This window comes from Lissotriton vulgaris, chromosome 11, assembly GCF_964263255.1.
Source record: "Lissotriton vulgaris chromosome 11, aLisVul1.2, whole genome shotgun sequence".
NCBI classification, from domain to species: domain Eukaryota; kingdom Metazoa; phylum Chordata; class Amphibia; order Caudata; family Salamandridae; genus Lissotriton; species Lissotriton vulgaris.
In genome coordinates this window covers 990,804,648-990,821,933 of record NC_141699.1, presented here as the reverse complement: position 1 = coordinate 990,821,933, position 17,286 = coordinate 990,804,648, and the positions used below count along the sequence as shown (strand labels likewise).

The window sequence follows — 17,286 nt, the reverse complement described above, 5'->3', positions numbered from 1 at the left end:
GTGACTGAATATTCAGTCCTTTCTTCTTTTTACTATTACAGCGAGCCTGAATTAATAGGCTTCTTCGTTTGACTCTAACCGGCTGGTGGAGGTCCATTGAATTTTTAAATAAGGTATGATCTGTCTCCCTTCATTTTTTGTTGTATAGCATGTGAAATGCTGGAACAATATTCTGTGAACAAGAAGCGGACACTTCGAAACGCATAGGGTAGACTTTGCTGAATAAACGCACTTTCAAGCAAATTGGCCAAGGCGTGTTGTCTTAATACGTAGGAGACGACATTCTTTGTTGTATTAATTGGGGTCGGCGAATCCCGCTGCGGCCCCCCATTGTGAGCGGCTTGAGGTATTTTCACCGAAAACTTTGTTTGGGATGGTCTCCACCTGCTGGGCTCTGAAGGGCTAGCCACCACTAACTACAGCATAGGTAAATGAAATAATGAATTCATTGGAACAGTTTGTTAATAGCTTTAATCTCTCATAACTGTCTTTTCCAAACATCAAATTTTTCGACAATGCAAAACAACTTAATATTTGCATCCCGTTTTATATATGTTGCCCAGCTCAGACGCCAGGAGTTAAGCCTAGAAACCACACTGAGCACTATGTGCATCCTTAACATTGAAGGCAGAATCTCTTTGGTACTCAATATTAAATTCATGATATTGTAGGTATTATAATATCGAAGTTTTGAATATTGTCTGCAAGTACATTGTTTTTATTTTTTTAAGTAAGATTAATCTTTCAACTATATATTACTTTATTTGTGTGGATTTTAATATGGATTTTATGAGTTTTTGTTAAAAATGCTTAATTCAATATTGTTTTTAAAACTTTTTTAGTTTTGTATTTTATTGTGTTTTTAAAAAAAATGTAGTTTCATATTTTTACATTTTCATTTCAATCACATTTGTAATTGTAATGTTTTTAAGGCTGTTGGTTTGTTAAGGGGTTTTGGGTGTGTAGTACTTTACATTATTTTTTATTGACTAAAACTATGTTAGTTTTTACAATTTTAATCAGGTTTTACAAAAAAAAGTTTTTCAAGTTGAATGATCTTTATTTAATGGGACTCTCTTTTCTATAGAACTTTTTGGTGTATTATCTGTAGGGGGTTTTGGGTGAGTAGCGTTTTAAAATGTAAATAATAATTTTAAAAAATTGTTTGGGCATTTGTGATTTTTTGGTTAAAAATTGTTTATTTTTTTGTTGTTTGGCAAAAAAGAATGTGTCTTAAGAAATTTGGTTAGGATTTTTTTCTAAACGTTGTAAATGTTATTTAATTTTTTTTAATTCATTCTTACAAATTTAGGATTCATTTTGTAAATGAATTAATAAACATTTATCTGTCACCCATGTATTACATTAGTATTATCTATATTACTTCAGTAGGTTTTATTATTTAAATATACATTTTTTTGCTATCTTTTACTTTACTAGGCATTTAATAACTGATGTTTTTACTGTTTTTCAAATATTTATTTTTGCCAATGTTTACATTTTTTTCCTTTTATTATTGTTTAGTTTGGTGTAGGAATTGTAAATCTAATCCCTCCACTGAGTCCATAACTTTACCCATATGTTGTGTAGTTTGGAGTGGAAATAGAAACTCCCCCGTCCAAATCCAAAGCTTTCCCTAATGAGGCTTAATTTGGGGTGAGAATAGTAAATCTGATTTATTGCCTACCTAATCAGAAATATGGGTGGGCAAAGACTTCTGTTGTGTCGATGGAGTTTGCAGTTTTGCCCCCTCTGTGCTAAGTTCCGAAAAACTCTGCGAAGGGACACGAAGCAGAGTTTTTTCTCTTTGCCATCTCACCAATGAAATCACACACTAGACCATCTCCCGGCAAGATTTCTAAATGCGAGCGGTCACAGAAAGTCGCAACTGCTCATGGTGAGAAAGCTTCTGCTCGTGTTGAGGAAGCTGCTGCTCATGTTGAGGAAGCTGTTGCTCGAGCAGAAACTTTACTTGAGTGGCAGAAAGTAGCAGCGTCCTCTGACGCTCCATGTGATTTAATATGCGCTGATTTTACAGTGCGGGAGAAACTCATGGTACTGAAAATTGTCATGAACACTGCGACTTCCTTGAATCCACTGCTTGCAGAATTTGTAGCGCGGTGGAGTTTTTTTGGCAATTTGCCAAGTTCTGTGTGGTGAGACTCCGTCCAGGCCTAATCAGAAACCGTAGGAGGCCAAGATTCCAACACATTTTTTGGATGAGAATGCCTCACCCATGTGATGTGACATGCTTCATCATTGGCCAACTCACCCAACCCTGGTGAGATAGTAGTACCAGGGTCGACACAACCTCACTTCTGAGGGAGTTCTTCAGATTAGCTGATTTCCTGGATTTTACAGGGATCCAGGTGGAATGAAAAATACCTTTAGGAATACCACAGGAGCTTCCTCCATTGGGTGGTACCATAACTATGATTAAGAAGGAAGTAATCAAAGCAGATGTTTTGGCTACAACGGCCAATGTATCCTTTAAAGTGCTGAAAATACGCCCCGATCTTACTGAGAAGCAAACTTAGACATACGGTAGGTAAACATCATCAATGTACTGGGTAGATAATCAACCCTTCATCATCAAGATTACAATGCATTATAATTATTGTAGTCCAACAGAGTTGTTAACCACTATGGCAGCACATACATGGGTTAATGTAATATATATATATATATATATATATATATATATATATATATATATATATATATATATATATATATATATATATATATAAGAAAAACTTGCCACCTAGGTGGGAATGCACTTACAGGTAGGAATTAATGCTAACGCAAGGGCGCGAGCTGCGAACAAAGTCCTTTTCCTGCCAGACGCGTTTCGGGCCAACGCCCTCTTCAGTGGCAGACCATGTGACATGACGGCAAGCTGCAAGCACCAGTAAATACCCACAGTGATTATACACAGGTGTAACACCTGAAGCAAAGCTTTCTGGGACTGGTGGTTTAGTAGAACCCAAGTGGGTAGCGCCGCCATTCACATGCAAAAAGTATTAAAAGGATTGCCAATGTCCCCGCAAGCACCCCGCAAGTAAAAGGCACCTTCCGTACCACAGTAAGCTGCCCAAATGAGGTAGCTGTGGACCCGCATGTATATATATATATATATATATATATATAGACTCGTATGTAATAATAGGACCATTTAAGGCCTTGCAAGTAGTTTTAAAAGCCCAGTCAAACTGGCAGTAAACTGCACACACAGGCACTACACTGGCAGGCCAAAGACAGGTTTGAAAGGTTACTTCTGTGTGTGGCACAATCAGTGCTGTAGTCCACTAGTAGCATTTGAAATACAGGCCCTGTATATATGGTATACCACTGTACAAGGAACTTACCAGTGCAACAAATATAACAATCAGGTGCACACCAAAGTCACCATGGTTTTGAGGAGTAGCACTTGCACTTTATCACTGGTTAGCAGTATTAAAGTGCTCAGAGTTCTAAGGCCAACAAAAAGAATCAGCAAAAATGAAAGGCAAAAGGCAGAAAGTCTGGGGAAAGGCAGAAATATATCAGACAGCTGTACAGATCCCCAGTAAGTAAGAAATTAAGCATATTTGCTTTTGAAAGAGTTAGAAGGCCATGTAGGGATAGTGAGCAAAATACATTGCTCCCTATATAATGCCTTTCCCCTGGAAGTCCAACGCAGAATTGTGCATTGCCTCATCTCCCCCAAACCCTCCCTCTTTCTGATACAAAGGGCAAAGAAGACTTTCTACATTATTTAAAAAAATGTAGAACACATCAAGAAAAACATCTAACACTCATCGATGCACTTCAGATGTAAACAAAGATTAAAGGTTTATTTAAAAACAGTTTTTCACTTGGAAATAAATAATAAAGAAGCCCATTTAGTTTTGTCACAAGATGGGCAATGTCTGGTTTGAAAAAGGCTTCTTTAAAATCCTTCGAAAATAAGAGCAAATCATATGCTTTGTGAAAGGTCTGCAGTTTCTAGTTATTTTATGATTCATTTAGTACCATTTTGCTGTCACCCTGTGATATTGTGATATTACGGTCTAATTTGCCGGCAGGGCCGGACTGGGAACCACAACCGGCCCTGGCAAAGTGCTTGGCGCAAATACCCCCCACTCGGGGGGTTCAAGGTGCAGCCGAGCTCATTCCGGGGCCGGTTTTAGGCCGATTTTGGTACAGGGCCGATTTTGCAGCTATGCTGAAAATACGGCCCTGTAGCAAAAACGGCCCCCACCCGTGCGGCGCACCGGGGGATAGCCCGTGCACGCTATGGCCAGTCCGGCCCTGTTTGCCGGGTAGGACTGACATGTCAGTGTGAAGGGCAGTTTTGTGGTGTGGCGTTCTGGTTTTGTGGCTGAGCGATAATGATAAGGCTATAGGTGAACTAAGAGACAAGCCAGGGGCCACGTGTACCCTATATGTAGGCTACATTTATTTATTTATTTATTTTAAGAGTTTTATATAGCGCTGGCTAGACCCGGAGGTATCAGAGCGCTTTACATGAGGTTCCACAAAATTACAAGATTACATCAGTTCCAATTTACATCAGTAGCTAGGCAAACAATTACAAGAGCATAGAAAACGAGATAAGTGAAGTGTAGAGGGTAAGGGGTTAAGGGGGTTGGGAAAAGGGGTTGGAGGGAGATACGGCAGAAAGACCAGGAAAGTCTGCCCAAAGTCTGGCTGGGTAGGTGACGGTCGAGGGGGAAGTCCCAAAACCCATCTCCTCTATAGCTATCAGGTAGCTCCATCAGGCTTTGGCCAAATAGCTAGGTCTCAATGGGAAACATCTAAAGAACATGGAGGCCAAAATAAATGGAGCGTAGAGGGGAGGGGACAGCGAAGGTGAGAAAGGAAGGATAGGGGAAGAGACAACAAGGAGACACGAAATGAAGTCTGTCTGAAGGCCGGCTGGGTAGGTGACGACCAAGGAGGGAGTCCACGGCCCATCTCCCCTATAGCTAAACCAGGTAGCTCCATCGGGCATCAGACAAAATAGTTCAGTCTCAATACATTGAGAGAGGAGAGCAAGAGAGACAGAAATAGAGGGAGGATGCAGGAAGAGACGACAGGAGAGACGAAAGGAAGTCTGGCTAAAGACGGACTGGGTAGGTGACGTCCAAGGAGGGAGTCTCCACCCCGTCTCCCCTATAGCTAAACCATAGCTAAACCAGGTAGCTCCATCAGGCATTAGATAAAATAGCTAGATCTCAAATGACGAGGGAAAATTCACAGGTTAACAGGGTGGGGACTAGGGCCAGGATAAATGAGGGCAGAGGTCAGTAGCAGGAAAGTGGAGACGAGTAGTGCAACACTAATCATGAGGCAAAGCTAAGTAAAAACATGGTGCTATGTTGTAAATGATCAACTGGTGAAGACACATTCATCAAGAAGGGGCCATATTGCCTTCTCTAGTTGCACTGTGCCCCATTTAGGAGGATGTAAAAGAATCTGCTTCTACAGCTCTCAATCTAGCACATTTAGGAAGCACTGAACATGACAGACCGTTGCACATTTGAACTCATGTACTTGAAGGTGCTCTGAAGTATGAAAATGAACAAAAAGGAGGTTCGTGAAATTAAGTATTTGCCTAGGATCACACAGGTTGATCAAGCAGGGAAAGTGAGATCGATCACAGATTTTGCAGTGTCACACTAAGAAATGTATTCACTCGATAGGTATTTCTTTCTCATATCAAAGGTTAATGATTTATCCTTTATTCTTGAAGGATGATATTAGAGCGAAATCTGCAGACAGGATTCACATTTTATTTTTGGCAACTTTACATAGAGTGATTCCTGCCCAAAAGCATAAAAAGTTCACAAAAGAGGGAGACTACATTTTATTTTTGGCATGGTGATTTGCCAGTATTCAAAACTGCTTCCCCATGTTATGTGGTTGGCAGCTGTAGCCACTGGGCAACATTGCAACCCATGTTTTTAAACAGGAACATAAAAACATAACGTCCCCCCATGACAATGCCATTAGTGAACTAAAAGAGATGTCCGTTGAAATGTGCACCCTACATGTGTCCTAGATTCCGATTATAAATGAAGCAGCAACATTACAGTCTTTTTCTACAGTGCACATCATGAACTCATGAATTTGAAGGTGCTCTCATATGATCATGGAAGAAAAGAAAGCTCGCTGAAATAAAATATTTCTGTAGGATCACACAATTTGGTCAAATAACAACGATTATGAATTTTTTGTGAACCACAGAATAAATAATTACTGCATGTATTAAATACCAAATGCGTGCTATTTACCACATGTGGTAAATACCACACACGACTTATAGCAAATGCACAAAACATCAGCAAGTGCCCATTTACAAACATTGAAACAGTGGCAACTGATGATTTTCGAAAGTGATGGGTCACAAAAAATCTTTGGTTTTGACTGGGTAGGACAATTAAGAGAATAAGCTACATTTCATCAAGTGGATTCAGGGATCTGTAGATTCTGTGCCAAAAAAGCTTAAAATTAACTAGAGACAAATGGAGCATTTGCATCACAAGGATCTCATACATTGACTAAAAAATCTACATGGTGGGTGAGCAGCTAGAGTCTTGAGCCTGATGCCTAGCTCAGCTTTAGGACTTATTTGAGCATTGAGCCCAGGCTTTCATATGGGTTCTGCTTGCCACCAATGCTCTATCCTCATGTACCAAGAATGAAAAATAAAGCATAAACCAATGATGTTAAACAGGAGTAAGAGATACCCACCTTGTGGCTGAACTGCACAGTGTGAAACTTGAAAACCTGGGTTAACATTTTCTAATAGGAGGGCCTCCATTACAAGTGGGCCAGATGGCAACAATGTCTTTACCACAGCCTGTAATTACCATCACCCCAGGGTGGGATATTTCCCATGAGTGGTAATTAGCTCCTATTTCAGGTTTTTCACTTGGCAATGAAGAAGTGAGTTCTTATGTGTCCCTTATTGGGAGGAGTAAAAAAGAAGGGAAGTTTAGGGTTTAGATGAGCATGTGTCTGTGAGTGGGACACGCTTTAAGATTGGAAAGAGGAAGAGGAATGAAGTGGTAATAGAGTTTCTTTTAGGCATGGGAAGATCACAGAGTTTCACTCTGCTGAATTCCTCAGAGTCACCGAAAAACTCTGCAGAATTCTGCGGAGGTCAGCGGTGGGGGAGAATTGCTCAGCCGACCGCCACCCCTGAGAAAGGCAAATTATTTAATATGTTTACCCCCTGCCTCTCAGTCCGATGTTTTTGCATGGATCAATCTCAGCCTTGGACCAAGGTCCATAGTGATAGGCTAGCATCAGTAGAACACTCTACTATCTTAATCCTGCAGTACACAATAAACAGGTGACCCTAGTACTGCAAATGTCTGCTACCACAGAAGCACTTTAAACGCAATTCCATTAGCTTCATGGATTGATTAGGACTCCTGGTTCCAACTGTGTTAGAGTGAAAAAAATTGTTTGTGTTGTGCGGCTATTCGAGGCAGTGCTAACGAACCTGCTTTCTTGTGTTATTAAGGTAGTGGCATGCAAGGTGGCATACAGCAGTTTCACAGCTACCGGAATCGAAAGTTTTGGAACCCCGATATCTCATACACTTTGTTATAGCATGTGACTGGTCACGCATGACTAAGGAAGCACAATGCACTGATGTTGGGGATGCCTGCATGTATCTCATGCGGCTGATCATAATAGTAACATTGTACAGTCCCCTTTAGTTGCCTTTGAGCTCCCAAGCAAGAAATTTTCTTCACTTGTGATGTGACACCGCCTTTTGAGGAGAATGCAGGAAGTTTTGTATGTGGTTGGAGTCTGCATAGGAAGATGACTGAAAGCATTGCACTGAACACAGGATCTTCCACATCTTGAGAAGTCAGAATGAGGATAGAGAGAGGACAGCGGTGAGTGTGCCTGTAAACTCTACTCCACCAGTGGTAGGTGGAGTTTTTGACAAACTCCGCGCTCCAAGCAGAGTGCAGAGTGGCAAAACTCTGTGAACTCAGCCGGCAGAGTGGAGTTTGCCACCCACCTCCGTTTTTTTTAACCCAAGCTCCATGTAGCGATCCATCAAAGGAATTTGTATATTTAACGGCTGCTGTATGACATATATATGGTACCCTATATGCTTGAAAATCCAACAGCATTACAATTGCAACTTTAGTCTGCTTTTCATACTATATTCAAAATTAAGAAATCGCATATTACTAATGCATGTCTTCAATGTTAACCATTTAGGCAGGCTCTGCTATCTCTGATGAATGAGTGTAGGGAACATTGCAGATTTGTCATGGTGTTAAAGTTGAAATTATGCACCCAGTACTCAGTTAAACAAATAATCTACGGAAATACCGTGTCACTCATAGTGGATTGCACGTGCCATGCATAATTATAAAAATTTCCACAAAAGCAAAAAATGAACAAATCCATTTTTTCACATACCTTTAAGTACACTATTCACAACAGCTTCAGTGTGCTCGGCCAGCAAATCGGCATTAGCAATAGCAGCCAATGAGAGGTAGCTTGACATATTTCTGCAAAGTTCTTTGTCGCCCCTCTGGAGGAATTTTACAGCTACTGGGACAGCCAAAGACATTATAGGAGGTTTGTTGTAGTTCTGAAAAACAAATTATTAGCAGTTAAATACTATGAAATGGCTGGATAAATTCACCAATAATAAGGTCAGAACAAATGTTGTGCCAGATTTACATACAGTGCAGACACTATTGTATCAATTACACTTCAGGCTGGACGGCAACCTAGAACTTACGCACAATAGAAATCAGAGTCACTTTTATGCACTAAGCAGGCCTTGATATTTGACGAATGTACACTTTTATTCTAATTTTAACTGGTATAACAGTTTGCAGAGAGACATCGTTCTTATATGTAGGGCTGTGCAAAATTGGTGTATTTTGCTTATATGATCAACAGTTGATACAATATTGTAAATATGATACAGTCGACACCAGTGGGTTTCTTATTGGTTGTTTATGCGAAGATGTTCATGGGAAAAACAACGCCAGCCGACACATGTTTCGTCAACAGGACAGTGCCTGTGACTCTTCAGGGCGTAAGGCGCTTGGATGCGGTATTGAGAGTCCGGTGATAATTCCGACCCGGAGTGCGGGTAAAAAGGTAGCTGTGAAACAATCGTCGGGTAAGAGAGTGGTCAAACGGGTGGGTACGTCCGTGACAAATGCGTAGCCTGACAGTGCAGACCCCAGCCGGTGCTTGTCTCGTCGAAAAGAGTCAATCCGAGCTCACAATCATGTTTCAGGGGAGCAACAGTGTGTCTTTTGTCACACTGGCACCCTTGAAATTGCATTCTCAATTTGCGATTCTCTAATTGCGAATCGCAAATTGAGAATGTCTTCCCATTCATTGCAACGAGCCTCCTAGCCCATAGGAATGAATGGGAAGGTATTCCTTAATTGCAAATTGCAATTTGTCAATCGCAATAAAGGAATGCCAAGGAATCGCAAAATATTTGCAATTTGTTTATTACATCCCGTTTTGCGATTCTCAAATAACGATACTCTAAAATCGCTATTTGAGAATCGCAATAACGGTATTTGATACATATGCCCCATAGTTAGCTGAGATAACTATAACTCACACCACCGCAATGCACTGCTTATGATTCACATATTACATCATTCATGACATAGTCAGTTACATCACTGATGACATCTCAAATTACATCACTGATGATATCGCTGATTACATCATCAAGTGACTGTGAGTGGTTTTTTTATTTATGAGCGTTACATATATATACCAAGATGTATTTGTGAATTGTCGAGTGTATGAGTGCCTGACTGTGTGTTTCAGTCGGTGGATGACTAACTGTATAAGTGAGTGATTAGGTGTCTCAGTGAATTTATGGATGACTGACTGGTTGAGTGAATGTCTATATCTGTCTGTCAGTTGGTGTATAAGTTGCTGTATGGGTGTGTGAGTGGGTACGTGAGATTCTGTGTGGATGAGTAAATGGTTGTCTGAAGACTTCTATAGGTTTATGAGTGTCTCTGTGGGTGGGTGAGGAGATATGTGACTCCCTGTCTGGATGAGTCATGGGATGAGTCAGTGGCTGTGTGGATTAGTGAGTATCTATGTGAGGGGCTGTATGGGTGAGTAAGTGTGTGTATGGCTGTGTCTGTGAATGAGTGAATGTGTCAGTGGTATATGGATCACTAACTGGGTATGTGAAAGGCAGTGTAGGTGAGTGATGGGGTGTGTGAGTGACTGTATGGGTGAGTGAGTGAATGTGAGAGTGACTGTATGAGTGACTGAGCTTGTGTCATTTACTGTATAGGTGAGTGAGTACATGGTAGTAAGTGAGTGAGTGTGTGTAACTGTATGGGTGAGTAAGCGAATGTGAGGTTGACTGTATGGGTGAGTGAGTGAGTGAGTAGGTTTGTGAGTAGCTCTATGGGTGACTGTGTGTGAGTGGCTGTATGGATGTATGAGTGGATATGTCAGTGGCTATATTAGCTAGTGAGTGGGTGTATGAGTGGCTGTATGGGTGAGTGAGTGGATATGTGATAATCCATGAATCAGTGAGTGGCTTTTTATGTACTGGTATGGGTGTGTGAATGGGTTTGAGAATGGTATTGCAGAAGTTGGAGTGGGTGGGTGAGCAGCCTTTACAACGTGGGCATTACCACGCGCTGCCATTACTACGCTGCTTTTACAACGCAAGTCGTTACGACGACTTGCGCTGGAGGGTGCTGTTGGATAGGGAATAGTTTAATTTTCTATTCCAACACCTTCCCTACTGTAACGTGGGCTGGAGTTGGAATAGAAAATTAAACTATTCCACTATCCAGCGCTTACAGCGCAAGTCGTTGTAACGACTTGCGTTGTAAAAACAGTGTTGTAAGGGCACGCTTGGTAATAGCCCAGGTTGTAGTGTCATACAACCAGTGGGTGTATCAAAGGTTATATGAGGGTGTGAGTGGGTGCAACAGAGATTCTGTAGCCCAGGGGGATGGCAGTCCCGAGGCTGTGGGGGTCCCTGAAGGCCTTCGCATCAGTCTGCATATCTTTGTCCCAGGGAGGTGGCGGTCCCCAGAATGCGTCTTTTTTAAAAAAAAAATGGTGCCTTAGATTCACTGATCAACCCGCAAGTCCATGGTAAGATTAAACAAAAAGCGTTTAATCCCTGTCTGTGGGACCCCCCACCATATTGGGGGGGGGGGGGGGGGTCAGGGTATTCCAACCCTGCCCCCTTTTCTTTATTCTTTGCTTTTTTTCCGGGAGTCAGCTTTTATTATCCCTGAAATGTGGCAACACCCAATAAGCCTTCAACCAGGCAACCCTGTATCCCACAATCACAGTTTTTTAAAACCATCACATGATCGTTACATGTTTCCTGTCATCAGCACAGCTAGCAGCAATATTGGAATTACATGTGTGTGCACATATTTCTAAATCTTTTCAAGCTTAATGCGACCAAAGGAGCTGCACCAATTAATTACATTTTCAACTCACAAAAGGTAATTTTCAATTCACTATGGAAAATGCTTCTAAAAAGTTGATCTTCCCATTTGATTGATCAAACTTAAAACATATCACAATTTTCTACTTTCATTTAGTATTGCACATATTATGTTAATACCCAAGTTTCAGTGCATCCTTCCATCATCCCCTTATGTTTATTTTGTTCGACCTAAGTTGGCAGGGTATTCCTAGACATGGGTCCCTTGTTCACTTTGCCACTGGATTCAAGCTAACCTGGCTGAAGAGGGGTGTTACCCTGAAATCGGTCCCAGGAGGCTTGTTTCCAGTTCAGGTAAGACCTGGCTTGGCAGCTCGGGCTGGACTTTTCCCACGAGGCACAGGGTCAAGACGGATTTGCATATAGCTGGGTCTGAACTGAGGTGGCGAAGTTAGCTAAAGAACGATGATGGAGTCAACCCAGATCTGTGACTTGGGGTGAGTGTCTGATAAGTTTCAGCGCTCTGTTCATCTCATTTTGGGTTTCCAATACCCAGGTGGTGTCATATTTCTATTTTACATAATCCATTAAAGTTTCAAGTGCTCAAGTACAGTGCTTATATGTCGATCTACCAATTTGCAACATATATCCATTTCTATACCTCCATTAAATATTGCACATTCCCTATAAGGGTGTCAAATTACTTAAGAAGACTGCTAATGCTTGTATTTAAAATATCTTCACTTAACCACTGTTCAAATACATCAACCATGGAAGAACATTCCTAAATAAAGTGCTAGAGTGCATCTGGGGCAGGTAACTCTAATCAATAGATATATAGATAGCTATATAGATTTACTCCAATGGGGCTCCAAGTCCACCTTCTACAACTCATCCACTAGTCTGGTGATGAGTGGACCTGCCCATTTATTATTTCAGCAAAGCCTTTCACATAACACTTGAAAAAACACATTCGTACTTGAGCAAGAGTCTGATTTATTTCTTTTTATTCATTACTATCAACATAAATCTTCCATCATGCGTCAACCTTCCTTTTCTTTGTCACAGAAACAATATATATGTGTACTACAGTAGAGGCATTGAATTTGACACTTCTGTAATTCTGATAGTTCCACCACTGTATGGCAAAATCACATGTTTTTGGTCTGTGTGTAACTTTGTACACCCTTCAGCAATCTGCACCAAACGTAGTCAAAATTCTAACCAGGATACCGACTATCACACTGCCAAATTTTATATTATTTGGACAAAAAAAACAAAGTCATAAGGGATTTTCCCAACATGTGCTTTCTGGTTTTTAACATTGTCAAAGTCAATTTTCCTCATTAAAAACAAAAACAAATATCTGAATAGAAGTACACGAAATTCATCAATCCTATAGAGCTACCTGCCCTGATGCCCTTCCTTAAATTAGTATATTTTTGCTCTTCTTTTTTTAACATTATAAGGACAAAACTGGCAATTCCGCATGCGGCTGTATATATGTAACTTTATCTGTTGTATGATGAAAAATGCAAAAATATAATGAGGTATTTTTATTGGCTGATTTAATTTAATGCCCAATGCATTTCAGAGGCTGATTGTGAGAAGTTGGCCTATTCTTGTGGGCACCTTGCACCAGTCCAATCGACCCTTATTGATGGTAGGTTATAAAGTCAACCTTATAGAAAGCTATCCTAGTGGTAGCTGTGGAGAGCAGCCTTCAGGCTAAGACTTGGAGACGAGTTAAGCAAGTTGTTTTACCATTTATAATCTCTTGAGTACCAAATGAAAGCACAACACACAAGGTATATATCAAATATATATGTATTTATTCTAAACACAACCCCTCTGCACTCTTTATGAAGTCAGAGGTAAAAGTACAATACAAGGAACTTAATTAGCATACGATAAGTTGCACAGTATACGTTATGCCCTAGGGGCCTCACAAACCAATTACTAAAATAGTGGTATGTGGGCTAGTGGCCCAGACTCTATCTCCTCTGCTTTCAGGTTCCTGAAAGCAGAGGAGATAGAGTTCCGGTCCCACAACTCTCGTGTCCGCCACAGGTCTCAGCTTTGCTGGGAGCGCATGTCAGGGTCAGAGATATCCGGAAGTCCATGTCCTGTGTCGCAGATTCTTTGGGATCTGGTGGGAGCCTCAAAAATGGAGACCGGGAAAGATGCTGTTAGTCCCTTCCCCATTGTCCAGTTACGTGGCAGAGCTGGGGCTGAGCGCCCCAGCATCCGGTTTGAACTGGGAAATGCATGGAGCACCTAGTGTGCCCCAGGCAGTGTTTGGAAAGCATTCACTGAATGCAGCCCTCCATGCCCCAATACACTAAAGCCTGTCTGGGGAGGTGCCAGCACCTCCCTGGACAGGAAACCTATTGTCCAAGCCTCCCCTGCCGGAGTTTTGTCCAGCAGCAGGAGGGCAGACTCGTGTCTGTGGCAGCAGCATCCATTTTGTGATGCTGGGGCTCTGTTTAACTTTAACCAGGTTTACAAGTAGCTACATGTCCTTTCCCTCTAGAATGGTAGAATGTTACCCCGCTGCCAGAATAGGTGGAGGGGGTAGTATTCCAAAGTGTTTGACACCTTACACGACATGTTTTGATAAAGCCAAACCAAAGTTAGCATTAACCGCGAGGATTATAATGCATTTAAGAGTATATGGTATGGCTATATCATAGAACAGCTATAAGGAGATGCTTCCGAAAGCTGCAGAGGGGCTCAGCTCATGCTAGGGCACCCTCTCACATAAAACCAAGCAATCTACCTCCAGGATTGTCAAGGTCTGCCATAGGAGTGGCTTAAAGGTTCATATGTGTCTATATAGGTATATAGATATAGGTATACTATATCTAAGTAAGGGGTAATTACACCACCTTACCCAGGTTGTAAGAACAGACCTGTGGTGTCAGTTTGGAAGGCTAACCAGGGGTGGCACAATACATGCTGCAGCCCCTGGTAGGACTAGGGGGCACCTATGCCCTGAGTACCTAGGGTACCATATGCAGGAGCTCACAAGGGTGACTCAGTAACCAATCTGGTATGTATCTAAATTACATGGAGTTCATTTTATAGAGAAAGCAGATAGACTGGGGCCCTGAATAGCATGGCCCCAGTCCAACTAAGTAGAAAACCATCAAAACACCAGGCAAAAAGTGGGGGTAACCATATAGTCAGATATCCACCTTCCTACACTGATCAGCTGGAATGTATCTCAGTATTTTTCACAGGGCAGCCATCTATGGTCCTCGCCCGTGAACAAATATAAACAGCAGGAAAAATAACAGAAAAGGGTTGTTTATCGCTTAGACAAATAGGATGCACTAGTGAAATATTACCAGGTTGCATGGAGAAGCAATGCAATGGGTTTGAGCCAAGATGCCTGAAGGTTTGCCAAAATGTTCTAAGCAAATTAGGGGGCATAATTATGCGAGCTGTCACTCGGTGCAGTGCAGCACAGCAAATCACCTTGCAGCGCTGCACTGCCTTACACGGAAAGGGCAGGAATGCACAGTATTTAAAAGAATATGTTGCATTCCTGCCTTTTCTGCTGCACTAGCGCCGTTTTGACTGCCTAGCGCCAATTCAGGCATCCTTGTACCATAGTGCAAGGGTACTTGCAATGCATGCAGGATTGCACTAAACAAAACCTGAGAGGCATATTTTTCTATGTATGTGTGCTGCAGAATGTAACACAGAAAACAAGAGGAAGAAACAAGGAGAAATAAAGATAAATCGCATCTTTTTGGCGCATTCTCAGGTTTGCCTGTTCTGGTAAATCTAGGTATGCATCAACAGCCATGGGAGTTGCATTGGAACACCCATACAACGCTCATGGAATGCCTCCCTAGTAAAGAGTAAGGCAACACGCAGAGTCCGGGACACGCAAAGTGACCCTGCATGGCTTCATAAATCTCATTTTTCAGTTGTGTGGTGCAAGCACGAGGCACTGGGGTCATAAATATGGCCTAAAGCAAGCAAGTAACACCCGAAAGCCAACACTCCAATTAAAAATTGGAATACCACACAAGTCTAGAGGAGTGTTTTGGGTTAGAGGAGGCTCTTCCTAAACGTGTTATCTTGTTTAATGGGGTCCTCAGCATCCCATTGATGAGTACCACTGAGCTGGATATAGTTCAGAGGAGACAGGTACTGTTAAAACCACTCTATGGAGACATTGTTCTGGAAAGGCAGTTGCTGTTGCTGGAGATGAGTTACAAGTAAAGTATAGCCTTCATGGGTACAAAACCTCATGGGCCAAGATCTCGAAAATGTCCAGTTGTGTTCAGTAGTTTCATTTGGAAGAGATACCCACTGACTCTGTTTCTCACTGGAACAACTTGATTTGGAATATGTGTTCAATTACAACTACATAGTCCTCATAAGATATCACCTGGTTGTCCATGTTCTTGTAGACACAATTAGGCCAGTTTAGACCAGCTGAGCTGCAAATCCTCCTGACTCTTGGGCATGTCACTTCCTCAAGGCAAGCTCAATGCATTCTTAGGTTTATTGTACCTTGGTCTTTCTCACTCTGCTCTAGATCCCCTCTGTTTTGGTTTATCATCTTCCAGTACAGATCACAATTTCAGGGCATCCACACTACTTGGCATGGTTTAAATATTAAGGAAAAATCAACAAATCAACATGGAAAGTTGAGTTTTCAAATGTCCCTCAGTGCTGCTGAAGTTAAGCTTCTCTCAGATGTCAAAACACATTAAGAGTTGGTGGCTTAAGGGGGTTGGTATATCTTTCTTTAGTGGCACTGGTACTGAGTCAAAGCCTTCCAAGAAAATCTATCTTTGATCGTGTCCTTTTGTGCAACAGAGGAGGATCAGGGATTAAATGGTCAGTATGTGGATTCCACATTGAAAACTGCTAGACACTTGAGGGAAGGTCTTGGTTTCTAGTGGTGTCCATCACATGAAGAGAACCTCATGTAGTGCTGCTGGGAAAAGGGCTTTACTTGACATGAAATTGATGTCAACGCCACAGGCCACCCTGGCACCAATGTGGTTTTTGAATCAATGTTCAAGTAATGGCAGAATACACTTTCTTCACTTACACACAAAGGACAAAACATCTTAAGGTAGAAACAGTACTTTTGCAGCAATTACTTTATCCTACAATGAACAAAATTGACATTGCACTATGTCTGAAGGTCAAACAACACTCTTGTAACATGCTACAAGGAAAGGCACACCGTACATTGCCAGAGGATAAGAGCTCATTTTGGGATCTTGTCAGATTTTAGAGAAGAGGTAAGATGCTTTCACATCAAATATCCAACATTTACATCCTAAAATAGCCAGATCTGGTTGGGGAGATCGAAGAGCCCTTCTTTAAGAGTTAAATGCAATGGGCTGTTGTCACTCTTTATCCTATAAGTAATACGGATGTCCACCAACCAGTACCATAAGTCAAGGCACAACAAACTGTAATCCATTCTACTCTTTAATGAGCCCCTACCAAAGGTAAAAGCCCTGCCCAGATTGGAATCTGTTCTGCCATTGCATGCCGATACCCTGTAGGCAATAGTAAACAGAGTCCATTGCATAGACTTTAGAGGGGAGCATTTAGTTACAGGATGGCCAGGGATGTATCTTCCAGTTCGGTCAACAGCTTAATATAGTTCAATGCCTCAGAGGTGGTGTAAAAGCACCCCCAAGAATGAGCTTCGCTTTGTAGGACAGAGACTTAAGTGATAATCTAGGGTGTCTAGGGTAGGAGAAGCACTATTATAAGCCAACTTGCGGTTACAGATGGTGTGAATATTAATAGTGGAACTATTGCTGGCCCTTACAGTAAACCCTAACTCATCCAGCAACTCATTTTTC

At 41.6% G+C, this 17,286-nt stretch overlaps 1 protein-coding gene across 1 annotated transcript in view; it reads right to left on the bottom strand.

Moving 5' to 3' along the window:
- VEPH1 (ventricular zone expressed PH domain containing 1) overlaps window positions 1–17,286 on the bottom strand; it is a 1,092,144-nt gene that overhangs the window by 1,050,600 nt on the left and 24,258 nt on the right. The window contains exon 3 of the mRNA XM_086944228.1: window positions 8,437–8,611. Coding sequence (XP_086800354.1) covers window positions 8,437–8,611 — 175 coding nt within the window. The remainder of the gene's footprint in view (window positions 1–8,436; window positions 8,612–17,286) is intronic.